Source organism: Ananas comosus, linkage group 7 (genome assembly GCF_001540865.1).
Source record: "Ananas comosus cultivar F153 linkage group 7, ASM154086v1, whole genome shotgun sequence".
Classification (NCBI taxonomy): domain Eukaryota; kingdom Viridiplantae; phylum Streptophyta; class Magnoliopsida; order Poales; family Bromeliaceae; genus Ananas; species Ananas comosus.
The window spans coordinates 11,198,191-11,216,542 of NC_033627.1; the positions used below are offsets into that span (position 1 = coordinate 11,198,191).

General features: G+C 33.1%; 1 protein-coding gene across 1 annotated transcript; it reads right to left on the reverse strand.

The window, feature by feature from the left end:
- Positions 4,249-14,390, reverse strand: LOC109712449 ((3S,6E)-nerolidol synthase 1-like). Its single transcript, XM_020236011.1, has 7 exons — positions 14,155-14,390; positions 11,018-11,276; positions 9,647-10,016; positions 6,994-7,212; positions 6,482-6,620; positions 6,138-6,386; positions 4,249-4,614 (listed from the first exon to the last, which is right to left on the reverse strand). The coding sequence occupies exons 1-7, from the start codon at positions 14,347-14,349 to the stop codon at positions 4,330-4,332; spliced, it is 1,716 nt and encodes a 571-aa protein (XP_020091600.1). The 5' UTR covers positions 14,350-14,390; the 3' UTR covers positions 4,249-4,329.

Genomic DNA, 18,352 nt, shown 5'->3' on the forward strand with positions numbered 1-18,352 from the left:
TGCCAAATTAAATCTAAATTATATCTAATTCTAATTAGATTAGGATTTAACTTCAATTTAGATAACTACAAATTTAAACCAAATATAATAATATTATTTTCAGAGTATTTTTATGTATTATTATTGAAGTATGGTGTATAACATTATTGAAGAATTTTATAAAATAATATGATTATAATATTATCATATATAATATTTTAATTATTTTATACTTTGTAAAATATATTATTTTTTATGTGCATTATTGTACATGTTAGATTGTTAGATATGTTTCGAATTCTAGTACTGCAAGGTTTTCTAACCCTATTATGTTTTGATTATCTCATTAAGTTAAGTTTAGATTATTCCTAATCTTATTGAGATATTCATAATTTTAGTGAGTTTGAATTCTTAGTTGCATTCGGATTTAGCCACTATTATAAATATACGATTTATTTTATTGATTTGGTGCGGCAGATGAGAGAGAGTTTGGGTTTATTTTGGGACTAGGGTGTTGCGAGAGAGGCATATTTTGTACACCACTATTATAACGGAGATCTCCGCTCTATCTTTGCCCTTGGACGTAGGCTAGTGGCCGAACTACATAAATATTGTGTGCTTTATTTTTCTTCTCTGTTTCTCGGATCTTTATTTTTTTTGGTATTTTCACACCTGACGAACTAGATTTTTTTGGTTTTAGTTCTAACAAACTGGTATCAGAGCCGGATTATTCGTTTGGGTGTTTAAGTCATCGACGAAGATTGAGATCGAGAAGTTTGTTCACTTTAGCAGTTTCGTTCTACGGCAAGTTGTCGTTGTCGTTCTGATAAAACATTGCAAAAGGCGTTATTGGAGATGCCAAGATTGGCACTTCAGAGAATCCTGCGGATTTGCTCATTAAGTTTTTAGGCGATCAAGGTCAAGTACTCCGTAAACTTGTTCGTATGTGTAGCACTTCAAGAGCTTTTGGGATTTTGGTGGAGAAGACAGAGAATTCAACCCAAGGTGGAGATTGTTAATATGTTTCGAATTCTAGTACCGCAAGGTCTTTTAACCCTATTCTGTTTTGATTATCCTATTAAGTTAAGTTTAGATTATGCCTAATCTTATTGAAATATTTCTAATCTTAGTGGGTTTGTATTCCTAGTTGTATTCGGATTTAGCCACTATTATAAATATACCCTTTATTCTATTGATTTGGTGCAGTAGATGAGAGAGAGTTTGGGTGTATTTTTGGGATTAGGGTTTTGCGAGAGAAGCATGTTTTGTACACCACTATTATACTGAAGATCTCCGCTCCGTCTTTGCCCGTGGACGTAGGCCGGTGGCCGAACCACATAAATATTGTGTGCTTTATTTTTTTTCTCTCTTTCTCATATCTCTTTTTTTTGGTTTTTCGCACCCGACGAACTAGATCTTTTCGGTTTTAGTTCTAACAAACTAGTATTAGAGTCAGATTGTTCGTTTGGGTGTTTAAGGCGTTGACGAAGATTGAGATCGAGAAGTTTGTTCACTTTAGCAGTTTCGCTCTATGACAAGTTGTCGTTCTGATGCAACATTGCAAAAGGCGTTATTGGAGATGCGAAGATTTGCACTTCAGAGAATCCCGCGGATTTGCTCATTAAGTTTTTTTAGACGATCAAGGTCAAGTATTCCGTAAACTTGTTCGCATGTGCAGTAGCAATTTAGAAGCTTTTGGAATTTTGGTGGAGAAGACAGAGAATTTAACCTAAGGTGGAGATTGTTAGATATGTTTCGAATTCTAGTACCGCATGGTCTTCTAACCCTACTCTATTTTAATTATCCCATTAAGTTAAGTTTAGATTATACCTAATCTTAGAGATATTTCTAATCGTAGTGGATTTATATTCCTAATTGTATTCGGATTTAGCCACTATTATAAATATACCGTTTATTCTATTGATTTGGTGCGGCACATGAGAGAGAGTTTGGATGTATTTTTGGGATTAGGGTTTTGCGAGAGAGGTATATTTTGTACACCACTATTATAATGAAGATCTTCGCTCCGTCTTCGTCCGTGGACGTAGGCCGGTGGCCGAACCACGTAAATATTGCGTGCTTTATTTTTCTTCTCTTTTTTTTGGATATCTTTTTTCTGGTTTTTCGCACCCGACGAACTAAATCTTTTCGGTTTTAGTTCTAACAGTACATATATTAATATATAGACAAGGACAATCTTGATATTTAAATTTTTTTTAAAATTTACTCTTTAACCACTACGGCAAAAATTGTGTATAGTGACACTTTTAAATATCAGTATAGGTCAAAAAAAGTGCTGCTGGCTAAATTACTGACACTTTTTAAAAGTGCTGCTATATATAGGGTCGCTATAGGTAGGGCCGTCTTGATATTTGACACCCACTCCTCCAGCGATCTGTGGCGGAGGGATATGTGGCGATCTTAGCCCTCTACGGTCCCTGCGAGATCCTCGCGGCCGAACTCCAGCCGTCGGAACCCTACCTTGTCAGCTGTAGCGGTGGAGGAGGAGAAGGGGAGATGGTGATCATTTTTTTTTTCTTTTTTATTTGTAATCGAGCCAAGTAGGCTGTGTGTGGTTGGTTGAGCAGAGGAACATTTTGTTTTTTATCATGATTGGATTCAACTTTATATTTAGGCCTTAATAGATTTTTTTTAAAATTTTTTTGTATAAATGGGACACTTATATAAAAGTGTCCAAAAAATATGTCCTTATAATCTAATTCTGTTGTAGTTCTATTGTTCTTTAGAATTCTTAATAAAATGACTAAATAAGATTTTAGTTATCCTAGAGAATAAAAAAATATCAAACCACACAATTTTCTTTATTCCTCTGTATTCTAGAATAGTATATTATCCTAAGAATAAAAATATTTGTTTCGTTAAATATTGTTTCATTACCAATTGCAACCTTAGGAACTAGTGTTGCGGTTCACTTGATAAAAGTTTATTTTATTAAATGACAGATGTTATTAAATGACAGATGAGGGGGGATTGAAATCGAAAACGATTTTTTTTTTATAAATAATTCTATTAATTTTTATAATTATAAAAATAAAATTTTTTAAAAAATAATTATTAAAATAGACCTCTAAATGCAGTGAATGATTCACCGCATTCATTCATCCTTTTTAGGAATAAAAAAAGAATAAAAACGGTGAACCATTCACCGTTTTTACCATAGTAGAAATATAGAAAAAAGTAAAACAAAAAGAAAGAAAGCGGTGAATGGTTCACCACTTGTTCACCGTTTTAAAAAGTGGTGAATGGTTCACCGCTTTTAAAAACGGTGAATGATTCACCGTTTTTATAGGACTATATTTACAAATAAAAATTTAACAGATATAATTTTAAAATAAAATTTTAGGAGAAAACTATTGCACTAAAAAACCCATCGAAAACTCATAGAACTGACAAGATTAAGGATGTTGCCTAGAAGATTAATCTATTAGTCAATTGCCAAGAGTGATTAATGCCATCTCACTCCCAAGAGTAGATTGGAGTTAAATCCCAACATCAATTAATGCTTTAAATCCGGCTTATTATAGATCATCATGCACCACCACATTAGTGTCCTCGCCCCTTAGGCTAGCAGTGTGTCACGAACTTAAGTAAAATTACTTGTGAAGCCCATGCGACACTCGCCTTTCTCCACAAAGTGAGCAAGTCATCAGTCTCTCTGCTTGCTAGCTTGGGCGTACTCAGCCCAACAACTAAGTATAAGAAAGAAAGAATTTGAGCAATATTGTATTGTAGTTGAGAGCAGTGATGTTACAACTGATTTTCTAAAGAGTAGAGATGGAAGTCACAACTATATATAAGCTACTCACCACCTGAGCTATCAAATGGAAAGGCGCCAAATGACACAAAGCTATAAGCCAAAACGGAAGGCTACGATCGAGCTCCTAAGAGATTACGTTTATTATTTTTCTAGAAATTCTAAAGGACTCTTGACTATTCAGCATTTGTGTCCTTAGTCTGATACCTGTAGAGATACTTTTAGAAGGCTCCATCTCTTTTGGAATTTGGGTGATTGTAAAGAAAAAATCAGTAAAAACTATTTTGTGGCTGAATTAAGGATACATTCAAGTGTTGTTTATTATGTCGTTGGGTATATATTTTATGCCTAATTTCTACTCGATTGATTTTGTGAATAATATGATATCAGAGCTAATTCTAAGTCTCTTTAATTGTGCGGAGTTTTACCTTACATGTCAATTCCACATACTCTTTATATATATATTTATCATGCGCATGAGTGAAAGTATTAAATATATTATTGAGTCTGTTTCTTTTGAATAATATATGTAGATATATTTTTTTTGATAATTATTCCCGAGATATTAAAGTTCATTACATTTTTGCAAATAGTAACAAGTTGGCATAATCCTCGAGCATTGGAAGCTTTTGCTGTTGATCATACCCATACATTACTCTAACCATCCTTGTAAAGTTTAATGATGCCCCAATAAAATCAGGTGAGAAGGTTCTCTGAGTGAAGTATTCTTTGTTGAGTTCTTCCCATTTCTTAGAAATCAAATGCATCACGTGTTCTCTGGCGTTATGCGTAGAGCAATGAGGGTTCTCCTTCATGTAGCACTCAATGTATGAACCATCAAATCCTTCTTGATTCTCATCCTGAAAAATTATAAAAATGATATATAAATAAATTAAAAGTATATTATTATAACGATTCACTCTTCTAGTTCTAACAAATTATTGGATTCAAGCAACAAAAGTATTTATGCCAAAGTTATTGGCCAGGTGCTAGGTACATATAATTAAAGCCTACATAGATTTTCTAACATTGTTTGAAGTTCTACGAGGTGTGTCATAATTATGTTTTTGATACACCCCATGATTTGGAATAATTTTAAATATGAGATATGATTTGACTAAAACTCTTTACTGGGCTATAATATTTTGGACGGTAGTTATACCTAAAAAGTTAAAAGAATTAAGCGTGCCAAGTTCGAAGTCTAGTTAATTCACATTTTCAACTAAGTATATTTTCAAAAGAAACGAACATAATAGGTAGCATGCTACCCTTCTCTCTCTCAAAAATAAAAAAAAGAACTCTGATATGAAAAGTGAAGCGTCTCAGTTATACCATACTACGAACTAGATACTAGTGCAAATTTCAAAAAAAGTGCTTTGCACAATAGTGCACCTTGTGTACAAACAAATAATTGGATTTTCGGACTCAACAAAAATCTAACTTCTGTGGGAAGCAATGTATCATGAACACTTCTGTAAACCTCGCGTGTTCGTGTCGGACACATGTCCGATGTGGACACTCTTTGGACGCCCATTTAATATCGATTTATAACGCATACAACTAAAAAAAATATATGTATCTATTTTTATTTTATTTTTCTATGCATATATAATGTAAGATGATAAATATTTTAGTTTTTGATGAACGCATACAAATTTTTTTAATAATATAAATAAATTATGTATGGTGGAGAATTTCTTTTCTTAAAATATATAAACTATCAATAAAAATTTTACTAATTTTAATTCGTACGAAAAATATAATAATATTTTACCAAAATTAATATTTTATACATAATTAAAAAATATTATTATATTAATAATATTATATTTTATTAGCAGTGTCTATATCATGTCTGTATTCTAATTTTTTTAAAGTTGCCCAGTCACAGTCTCCGAGTCGTGTGGTATCTCGTGTCCCGTGTCAGTATCCGTGACGCCTAGGTGGAAAGCCATTATCATGTGACAATGATCCAAAAAATATTGCCAAATTTCATAAGCAATCATGCTTCACGCAAAAGTAATAAGAAAATAGGGCCAAACAGCTCTAGCTAGTCTTTGTATTTGTTTTTAATTTATTTTTTCATTTGTTCTCTAGATTGAGACGTACAAAACACTTGTTGAAGTTCATTTCATGATATATATCTCATAAGAAAGCTACGTACGGGGTATCATTAAGCTCGGCCTCAACCAATTGATACAATCAAAATTGACAATACAATATATATCCAGTAAGATAATGTAAACCAAAAAAAGAGTTACTTAATTTCTTTGTTTCTTATTGCTTTCTCAATATTAAGGCAAGTTTTTGTTTTTTGTTTTTTTCCTACTATCTATTAGAAAGGAAAAATTGGAAAATACGAAAGCGACGAGGAAGCTATTACCTTGGCACTTCCTAGATCATCCCAAAGGCGTAGAATAGTCGCGGTACAAGAAATAACTGCGGGGTTACTCTCAATAAGATCAATAGTTTCTTTTGTTATTCCATGTCCTAACAAGAAAAACATGTGCACCGAGACGACATGTACCCCTGAGCTGATCGAACCATTTCTTAAGTAATCATCTGTCGTTGGCACATATTTTGCCGAAAACCATTTTGCTTCGACCATGAATGCATTGCATAGTGCTACCCACTGTCCAAGTAAATCACAAAAGTATCGCGTTAATTTAGACAGGAAGAAACTAAAACAAGCGAAATATCGGTTCAAAAGTATGTAATAAGTCATACCGATTTCTTCAAAGAATTTATGGGATTTAATCCGTGTTCTTTAGTAATAAGATGTGCTATCTCACTTGTGAGATTGAACAAGGCCATGTAGCATGCTCTCATGTAGTCAGGAAGCGATTCTGGGGTCGAATTTTCCCATCTGTATTTATATATTTATTCGAAGTCATTACGTGAGGATATTTGCACTTCAATAACCAAAACTTTGGACACTCGCAGTGGTACAGTTCACTTTACTATCTTTGTACCTTGAGATTTTATTATAATTGAGCACATGAGAACTGGCTCAAAAAAGGGACAAAGAAGCACTACAAATTAGTATTTAATTGTTTAGAATATCGATGCTTCTTGTTTCGTTGGTTTGATTCTATTTGCCTATCTAAAAACAGTGAGTCCAAACAACCATCTGATACAAAATTAATTATTGGATGCAGGCAAAATTAAAGTTATACCACGTAAAAGGGTTCGAGTTTACCTGAAGTTTTTCCTTTATGCAAAAACTACACAAAACTTACTTATTGATTACTTCTGTGAAGATGCGGAGTTCGTCTGGTGATCCGATAACATCAAATATATCGTCGATGAGATATATAAATGCAATCACTTTCGTGAGTAGTATCCTATGCTCCGACAATTGTGGACCTTGAAAAATAGTCATGGACCACATGTACCACTTTAGTAATTGATCTCGAGCATATGTTAATTGTTGTACTAAGCCAAAGTTCTTCCACCACCTATATGTATCAAAAAAATGATGAAGCTTGTCATTTGCACTCATTAGCAAAAGTATTAAAAAAAAGGAGCAAAATTATTATCACATTGCTTAAAACAAACTAATAATTAATATAGATATATTGTACTCCAACTAGAGACTAATCCAAATGCTGCTTCCATCTCAAATTTTATTTTATTTTATTTTATTTAGAGAAAGATAGCATGCTACTTGTTTTATTTATTTTTTTTAGAAATGAGCTTAGTTGGAAATATGAAGCAATAAGCTAACTAAGTTTCGAATTGAGACATTAGATATCAACCATCAATCCCTTTGTCACATGTGCTAGAGATGGTTAGTGTTTAGCTCAAATTTTATAAATGAAAAGCATAAGCAGTAAAGTAAATTAAGAGAGTTGTTTTTAGGAAATCTTTTGAAATGCCCGATGTAGCATAATAATTTAACTTGATTGCACTTTTTTCAGTAGATAGTTAATTATTGAGTTAAAAATAAATATTAGCTAATATGCTCTTTATATGGCACTTCTGGTGAAGTGGAGTTGAGTATATTTCATCACAAGAAAAGAAATTCAAGTTGTGTCGATTATTAATTCATAAAAAGTAACCTTTGTAGTACTACTCTTTAAAGTGTTTAGGACAAAAAGTGTTTAGTACAATTGCTCAATATTACAAAAAAAGTTACCTTTGTAGTAATACTTTTTAAAGTGTTTAGTACAAAAAAATGTTTAGTACAATTGCTCAATATTGATTATTAATTTGCAAAAAGTGTTTAATACAATTACCCAATAGTGCGTAGAACATTAAAACAAAAATGATATATAGTGATACATTTAAATATCGGTAAAGGTAAAAAAAAAATAATACTGGCTAAATTATCGATACTTTTTAAAAGTGTTGCTATATGTGGGTCGCTATATGTAGGGCCGTCTTAATGTTTGGCACCCACTTCTCCAGCGACCAGTGGCGAAGGGACACATGGTGATCGTAACTCTCTACGGTCCCTACAAGATTCTCGCGGTCGAACTCCAGCCGCCGGAACCCTAACTTGTCGGCTGCGACGACGGAGAAGGAGAAAGGGAGATGGTGATCAATTTTTTTTTTTTCCTTTTCTCTTTATAATCCGGCCAGGCTGGGTGGGGTTAGTTAAGTTGAGTAACTTTTTATTTTTGATTGTATTGGGCTTTATATTTAGCCCTTAGTAAATTTTTTAAAAAAGTTTTGGCATAAATAGGACACTTACATAAAAGTGTTCTAAAAATGTGTCTCTATAATTTAATTCTGTTGTAGTGGAATTGTTTCACCACTCAATTTTTGAGATAGAACTGTGTACAGAGATTTACTAATAATCCATAGATAATAAGTGCTTAATTAGTGCTGTTTTCGATGGAAATTTATGATCATATAGGCTTGACAGTTTTGTTTTGATTACCATAAGAGCGCGTTTGGTTAGCGGTTAGCGTTACAGGTTATTTAGACATAACCAAGTATTTGAGATTTCTGAATCAGATTACTACTTATACTGTATTATCGCGTTTGATTTAAATAGTAATGTAATGTTGGATTACAGTATATATATAATTATTATGTTTGGTTTATTTTGTAAAATTCAATAATACTAACAATAAAGTGTTGTCTATTCCACAATTGCCCTTTTATGATTATATTTGGCAAAATGTGAAATTTAAAATATAGATATGAAAAACTTGCAAATTTAAAATACAATATATATATATATATATATATNTTTTTTTTTTTAATATCTAAACACACTGTTTTTTGGGGAACAATAGTTGTCAACTCATGGTGGAATAAGCTTCTTCGAGAAACAAGCTTGAGAGTGAGAATTTTTAATTTATTAAAAAATTTATACTTTTAATTTTAAAATTAAAATTTATAATTTTTTAAATTTTAAATTTTACATTTTAGATTTTAAAATTTTCAAATTTAAAATTTGAAATTTTATAATTTTTTAATTTTAAATTAATTTTTTGAAAAATACATGTAAAAAAGGTATGGGATGGGGGAGGGTAAACTTGTAATATTATATTAAATACAGTATAACTCGCTATCAGTAATACGTGATATCCATCCCCTGCTCAGTAATATTTTCGAAGTAATCCTGTACTATTTATAATGCTATATTACCAACCAAATTACTGGATGAACCAAATGCAATAATTCTGATAGAATTATTTGTAATCTTGGTAGGATGAGCCGAATCAAACACGCCCTAAGGTCTCTCGTACCATTTTCACTTCATTGGTACATGCTAATTCCATCAATGAACTTCCTAACATTTATACTCAGTAATCATCACGAAATTAAAGTAATTTTCAAATCTTCTGATAAAAACTAATCCACTAGTTTGATGTCAAATAATATATGATCAAATGGAGCATGCTACGAGAACTACATGAGAGAACTTAATTAACTTACCTTGCAAGCACTTTGAGTTCCTTTTGATGTAGTTCTTGATTCAAATTGAACTCCCTTATTGCTATTTCTTCTATAGCTCCAATCCTTTGCGACGATCTTTCGAGATAGCTGAGGTATTGCTTAGCTTTGTACGATGGCAAGCTCATATGATAGGGATGCTCCAACGAATCCCTCACCAATGTGCGCAAATTTGGTTCCAAATGCCTTATAGAAGATTTCAAGTGCTTGCGAGAGAACTCGTTTGCCTTATAAAGGATGTCCTCTCCCGTGTTCAAATATGATGAGTCATGTAAGCTTAGCATTCCTCTCATATCTTTGCAAAGGCACGGCTTGAAATCGCCCTTCTCGTCAGTGAACCTATCAAACATGTCTTAGATAGAATATACGTTAGAGATTGATCTTATAATATAATAACAAATGAACGAAGGAATTAGTTAATTACTATTATGAATTTAATTCTTAAAAGTTTGACATAGATTTCGTAGTTTCAAATTAGAAATTTAACTCTTGAATCTGCATAACAATTTATCTTTTATTATCTGAAAAAGATGTCACATTAGTATCACCCACAAATTCCCGAGTCGGAAAGAAAAATTATATTGAATGTGTCTTGCATAGGTTGAGACCCCAAAAGTAGTAATGTTGCGACGTGCATTCCTTGAGCTATTTGTATGATCCTCGAGCCATCCGTTTGAATGCATCGGGCCACACGAGATGCATCTCATATGATAAACGTGGGCATCTTACAAAGTTTCTGCTCTTGGTCAAGAGTTCGTCCAATACAATAGTTTTTTGAGGTTGACCACATCAAGTTGAAAATAACAGTTGTAGATATAATGTTCACACAAATAGTAGGCATTTCCAGCTAAGTTTATTTCTAAATGAAATAAATAAAACGGGTAGCGTGCTATCTATCTCTGTCGAAAAAAAAAAAATAGTATGACATGCATCATGGTCGTTATATACATACATATAGAACTAGGCTAATATACTATTAATAGCACCAAGTCATTGGTGCTACTAAGTTTTTTGTCATTGGTTTAAGAGATGTGCGGTTAAGATGATGTGGGTCCCCTAGGGTTGAGTGGATGGATGGTTGAATAGTACGATCTAACAGGTGAAAATGATCAAAAGGGTAGATCTAACGGTGGAAAACTTGGTACCACCAAGTGCTTCGTACTATTAATAGCATAGGAGCCGACTCCATACATATATATATGTATGTTTTGTGAAAAACGTAATGTTGCTACATCTCAAGATAATCAAGTACATTGTTTGCAGCAAATAACAAGTGGTTCAAACTGAAACTTGAGTTTGCTACTGTAGTAATGCTTGAGTGTAGTTAAATGAAGCCGAAGACTGAAAACTTACTAGAAGGCACAAAATATCCAGCTTCTCTGAGTAATCTGAAGGAAAGAGATGCTGCAAACATATCCCCTCTTTGGCTGATATTATTGAGATTCTTATGTAAGGAATCGATAATGGCAGTGATTTCTTCATTAAAGTGGTAATCAATGCCGAGCCGCTTCAGGGAATCAACTGTGATCAATGTCTCCAATTGGTTATTTCTCTGAGAGAGCATGCTTTTCACCTTTTTCAAATTCTCCATATGATTAATGAAGGATTTGTCCTAAATAACAAAACAAAAAATACAGTTGGTCAAATTAGTTGTAACCATTGCTGAATGTGAAACAATCGTTGTACTCTAAAAACTTAAGCTGTTAGAGAACGGTGTTTATATATTTTTATATTTAACACTCTCTCCCTCACGTCTGGACTCAAGATTGCAAGACACATGCTATGGGCTTAAATTAAATGGAAGGAAACTAATAATGCTAGAAGCCTGACGTGACTCGAATTCAGGACCTCTTGCTCTTATACTATATGAAACAACCGTTGTACTCTAAAAGCTTAAGCTGTTAGAGGATGGTGTTTATATATTTTTATATTTAACACTGAATAGCTTTATAAACATGGTTTCAACATATTATATGCCCTAAATTTGACTTCGTTGGAACTTCTCTGTAAATTAAATATGCAAACACATATAGTTTGCAATTTCTTCACCCAAAGAAATAAGTTCAAAGTAATTTTCTATCCGAAAAATTCAAGAAATCTAGATTTTTCCTCACTGATTAGTACCAAATCTCTTATATGATCACTAAAATTGATCAGTATCAGTTTTGAGGCTGTCTAATTATTAGATAGATGCTGTAGAGTATAAAAACAAAAATAAAAATTAGGCCTTTGTTGTCATTGTTATCAGTTTTTTCTTTTTTCAAATAGAGTTTCTACATGAAATAGTATAGAAGGAGATGCTGCGTTATTTGTAATCTTTCATTCAAAGTGTTTTGTTTGGCAACAAAAGAAAAAATAGGGGAGCAACTTTTTTTGCTTCTAAAATTTTTGTAGACAAATTATCATCCATCAATAGGCCGGAGTGTATTACAAGCTAATCTACCGTAATAAGGAGAGGAGAGTCTTCTACGGTATATAAAATTATATTAGAATTAAATAGTATTTTTTAAAAATAAAAAAAACATTAAATTATATGAAACAAGGACTTAGTTTTTATATACTTTAAATATTGTTGATCATGCACGTTTCAGCAGCATGTATCGAATGCTCCACATGAAGAATATGTTGGAAAAATATCTTTCTAAAACTTTAGTAAAATATTCTTTTAAACAATTTTTGAATACAAAACATATAATTTCAATTTTGAAAATCTCGAGTAAAAATTAAACTGTTAATACTATAGAGATTAAGAGATTAGATAAGAATTGTGAGTCGAGGCGTGCGAAAGTACTGTCATAGAAGCGAGATTGCTGCTCCACATGTGAGACTTTGGCTATCACTCCTAACGATACAATGACCACCGCCCACCCTGTCGGCACGTCTTCAGGGTGGTGCAACACGAACCCAGTAAGCTCTAGGAGATCCAGCAAAATATAGAAAGCACGGTGTTGAAAGAAGCAAAACTCAGTGTAAAGGATGAAGTTCAGTGCACAAGTAGCTGAGGAAGAAGATGATCAAGAGGTGAAGCTCAGATCGAGTTTCCTCATCAGCTCAAGTGCACCTTAACCTCTGTATATAGGTAAGGTTCAGGTAAAGTCCAACGGTAAAGGTCCAACGGCTCAATCTCGGGTAAGCCGTTGGCCCTTATTGAGGTTAGACCAGATCTGGACAAAATCCAGATAAGACCCTTATCGAGGTAAGGTAATCATAAGATTTAAATAATAATAAAATCAAGTAAAAAAATAAAATAAAAGAAAAGGTGTAAGTGAGCCGGGTTCACGCACGCCGCCGCCCACTCGGCCCGGCCTTGCTCGTGCCGTGCGTGCATATATATGTTCAGTCAAGAGCTCCACTCTCATATTCTCCAAAATAACTAACTTGAAAGTGAATGAATATATAAAGAGAAGCAACATGTTTTTGATTTTCAATGTGGAACTAAACTCCACATGTGAAAACCAAAAAACGGGTTTCCAGATAAGGCCCATAGAGTGTTGGGCTGCTCAGGAGCCCCAAGGGCTAAATATAAGTTTTAAATCACTGTTTTTAAAAATTGATTCTAATAGAATAATTCTACAATACTAACCTTATATTACTATCAAAAAAAATATATATATATATAGAGAGAGAGAGAGTTCCTTTAAAAATTATTTTCTAGTGAGAGAGAGAGAGATCTTTTAAAAATTATTTTCTAGTGATCAATACTATTAAACGTGATTATCATACTTTGGAAGTATCTAGAAACTAAATATATTATACAGTTCTTTAAAAAATGACTTTCTAATGCTTCTTCGAGTACCCAGCAATTGAATGGTGTAAATTTAGCAACCTTAAAAGATTAAAAAAGGAATTCCTAATTAATTAAAAATAAAGATTATTGGTCTTGATCTAAACATTTCATAGTACTTTGTAGCATAAATCAATAAATTTTGATTGTTCTATACTGTTTAGTAACAAATGCCTTACCATTAAAAAGGAGAAGTTTTGAGGCCGTCAATTATTAGATATATGCTATGGAAAAAGAAATTGAAAATTATATTTTAAAAGACACTTCAAATATTCTTGAGCATGTTCAAACATTATGCATCATCTGTTCAGATGCTCTATAATTAACAAGAATGAGTCCACTACATACTAATATCATATAATATCTGTAATTTGAGCTAGACTAGAATACTTCTAGAAGTAAATAGTGGAGTTTACTTTTACCTCATTTCCGATGTCATTCCCAACGATGGGTTATCTAGTTAGAACTTCAAATAACCTAAATCATATTTGACGGTGCTGATCGTCAAATCGGATAACCGATTATTGAAAATCACGTAGAAGTAAACTTACGTATTTACTTCTAAAAGTATTCTAGTCTAGCTCCAATGATATAAGTACATATTATATAAAAAAACAGATAGAAGGAGAGAGTGAGGGAGGGAGTAAGCAGCTGATCCAATGGCAGAGAGAGAGAGAGAGGGAGAGAGATCTGGAGAGAGAGTAACCAGCTGATCTAATTGGCTATTGGTACTGCATGCTCTAGGATAGGTTTTGTTGCTCCTCAAATTTCGTGCTGCGCAGATTCTTGGGGAGGACCAATTAGAAGAGAAGGAGAGCGCTACCAAGTGTGTGGCCATGGTAGCTTTGCTTGAGAGCGAACGATCTCTGAGCTTCTTAGTTTGATGCCCTCTCCAAAACATGTATCTCTTCCCATATATATAGAGATAGGTTATGGGGTGGTTGAAGCCCACCCCTTCAAAATAGATCAAATTATTGCTTGTACAGAGCGTAACAATACATCCCAAGTAACAATACATCCCAAATACTATACGCACTACAGCAAAAACAGTATATAGCGATATTTTTAAATATCGGTATAAATCAAAAAAAGTGCTGTTGGCTAAATTACCGACACTTTTGAAAAGTGTTGCTATATGTGGAGTCGCTAGGTATATAGTGACAGTTAAAGAGTGTCGCTATAACTTAAAAAGAGTGCTGCTAATTTACCAACACTTATTTAAGCATTTACCAACCGCTGGAACTCTATCTCATTGGCTGCGGTGGCGGAGGAGGACGAGAGGGAAGGGCTCTTCGTCTAAAATTTTAGTGGATTGAGTGAGGAGAGATGGGGAGATGGTAATCGATTTTTCTAATTTTTTTTTTTTTTTATTTGTAAACGGGTCGAATGTGCTGGGTAGGGTGGGTTGAGTAGAGTAACCTTTTAATTTTTGTTAGATTAAGGTTTATATTTAGATGTTAGTAGATTTTTTTTATAATTTAGGCATAAATGTGACACTTATACAAAAGTATTCCAAATATGTGTCCCTATAACCTAATTCTGTTGCAGTGACGCAAGCCATTAAATCGAAATCTAATTTACTGAATACATTCTACAATACTAATGTCAATATGCATGCTTGCGGCACGGCATTGCAGGATGGCATGTGGCTTGCTAATGTTGCCATGTCCTCCTGTCATAGTGTCATGCATGCCACCAAAGTAAATTAGCACGTTTTCAAAAAAGTTTTTATTAAATTATGTTAGAACTAAAACCAAAAAAGATCTAGTATGTCGGGTGCATACGAAAATACCAAAAAAAAAATCAAAAACGAGAGAAGAAAAATAAAGCACACAATATTTACGTGGTTCGACAGCCGGCCTACGTCCACGGGCGAAGACAGAGCGAAAATATTCATTATAATCAAAGTTGTGTACAAAATATGTCTCTCTCACAAAATTCTAATCTCAAAAAAAATACACCGATATTTTCTCTCTCATCTTTCACACTAAACTAATAGAATAAAGGGTATATTTATAATAATGGCTAAATTCTAATACAACTAGGAATACAAACTTAGTAAGAATAGAAATATCTCAATAAAATTAGGCATAGTATAAACTTAACTTAATGAGATAATCAAAACAGAATAGGATTAGAAAACCTTACGGTACTAGAATTTGAGACATATTTAACAAATTATCATAGAAATTACTTTTTTAGAGTGTTTTAAATATTTGGACAAATTTGCAAAAAAAAAAAAAATCTCGTTAGTTCTGCATTTTTGCAGAAATGGTTCATTCTTTGAATTTTTGCATATTAAATTGATGAAAATATGCTTATTCCTTTTTCTTTCTCCTTTCTCTCTCTCGTTCGTTTTTCTCCTCTCTTTTCGTCTCCCTCCTCCTGCTGTTTCTTCTTCTTTTTCTTCTCGCGCTTTCTTTCCCTGCTCCTCCTCCGCCACCATCACCATCACCACCACCACTCTCATGTCGACGCCATGTTTCTCTCTCCTATCTCACCCACACCTTCGCCGATGTTGGAGATGGCGATACGGGCTCGGATATGGCACAAATCGTAGAGATGAGGTTATGGAGGATGGTGTGGCCACGGATGACGGTGACAACGATGATGACGACGAGAGTGCCACAAGGTTTGAGAATGATGGGAAAGAAGAGAGCGCTAGGGCGGGGGCAGCTGTAGAGGGGAGGGAGGGGGTTCGGTAGCGAAAAAAATACAGAATATAAAAGAAAAATAAGAAGAAATTATTAAAAATATATATATATAATTTTCCCCTGGGAAGGTAATATTAATCATGTATTGAAGCCGCTACAGGAAAAATCAAGAAACATAAAAGAAAGAGAAAAAAAATAAGTTGCACTACTTAAGACAAAGTTGCACTATTTGTTGTTAAGTTGCATTGTTTGAGACTAAGTTATACCATTTCAAACTATTTAAATTTATTTAAAACTAAGGGTGTGTTTGGTTCCACGTAAAATTGTGAAAAAAAATTTTTTGGTGGAAAAAAAGTTTTTGGATGAAAATAAATTTTACGTTTTCATGTGTTTGGTTGGTAGGAAAATCAAATAGTTTTTCGTTAAAATAAAAATAAACGAAAAAGTTATAAATAGAAAACTATTATATATATTTTCTCTTATTATATATATTATATATTATTGATATATAATAATTAACATACTATATTTATGATTATTATCATTTATATTTATAAATTACATATATCAAAATTATATTATATAATAAATTAATAAATATATAATATAATATAATATATATCATAATATGTATATAATACTATATAATAACAATATAAAATATACATAATAATTTTTATTCCCTCTATTTTATATATATTTATATATATAATAGGGCTACTATACTATCGGAAGCATAAAATAGTTGATGCTTCCGATTTTTTAGCCCTTAGATCAACCCGATTGATCATTTCTAACTGTTAAATTAATATTATTAACCAATGAGGACCACTCAAACTTAGGGGTGCCACTCAACCCTAAGGAAACTGCTATTATCCCAATCGTAAAATATTTGATCCAAGGGCTTAAAAATCGGAAGCATCAACTATTTTATACTTCCGATAATATAGTAGCTCTACACTATATATATATATATATATATATGTATATATATATATATATATATATGTATGTATGTATAAAACACATATACACGCACTTGAGAGAAAGAGACAGGTCGAGTTGGGTGAGTGGTCCAGCATGGATCACTCACGTGGTCCATGAGCTCTAACATACGCTTGTGGACTCGAATACTTTTAATGTGTGTGAGCTGTGTTTTCTTCTTTAAGGTTTTGTTTTCCGCCCATTTATGTACGGATTTGATGGAAAAGTCAGCCTTTTGTTTTCCGCCCCATCAAGACGGAAAACGAAAACTTGAACAAGAAAATATGGCTCACACACATGGCTCGCACACATTAAAAGCATCGGGATCCACGAGCTTATGTGAGAGCTTGTGGACCACGTGCGTGATCCGTACTCTGTCACTCTCTTTCGGGGTTTGTGTATATGTGTGTGTTATATATATATATATATATATATATATATATATATGTATATAGAGTTGTGCTGGTATGCTTATAGAAGTACGGAGGCCTCCGTATTTTCAAGTCGTTTTCGATGTTCGGACTTTCGAATCGACGATCGGCTCCGTTAGAGTTGATCTAGAGTATTTGAAGTACCTAGAAAATAAATTTTGCGATTTTTCGATATCATTTGCCTAGTGATCAAAACGGCTCAAAATCAATAATTTTAACGGCCGTGGTGAGCCGGTTGCATGTTTAACGGTGTAGAAATATCCAAATCAGATGAAATTTTGATAGAAAATTCTTTATACCATATAAAACAAGATCAATAACTTTGGTCTAAAATTTTAATGTTATATCATCATATTTTGTAAGATTTTTATTTTCAGCCGTTGATTTTGAGCCACCTCGATCACTTGGCAAATAATATCGAAAAATCGTTAAATTTATTTTCTAGATACTTCAAATACTCTAAATCAAATCTAACGGAGTCGATCGTCGATTCGAAAGTCTGAACATCGAAAACAAAGTGGAAGCACGGAGCCCTCCGTGCTTCCATAAGCATCCTAGCGGCACTCTCTCTCTCTCTCTCTCTCTCTCTCTCTCTCTCTCTCTCTCTCTCTCTCTCTCTCTCTCTCTCTCTCTCTCTCTCTCTCTCTCTCTCTCTCTCTCTCTCTCTCTCTCTCTCTCTCTCTCTCTCTCTCTCTCTCTCTCTCTCTCTATATATATATATATATAATTGAGCTCCTATATTTTTAAAAGTATCTAAGTCATTAGTGCTCGTAAATTTTTGGCTCTTGGATTAAGAGATGTACGGTTAGGATAATGTGGGCCCCCCTAGGGTTGA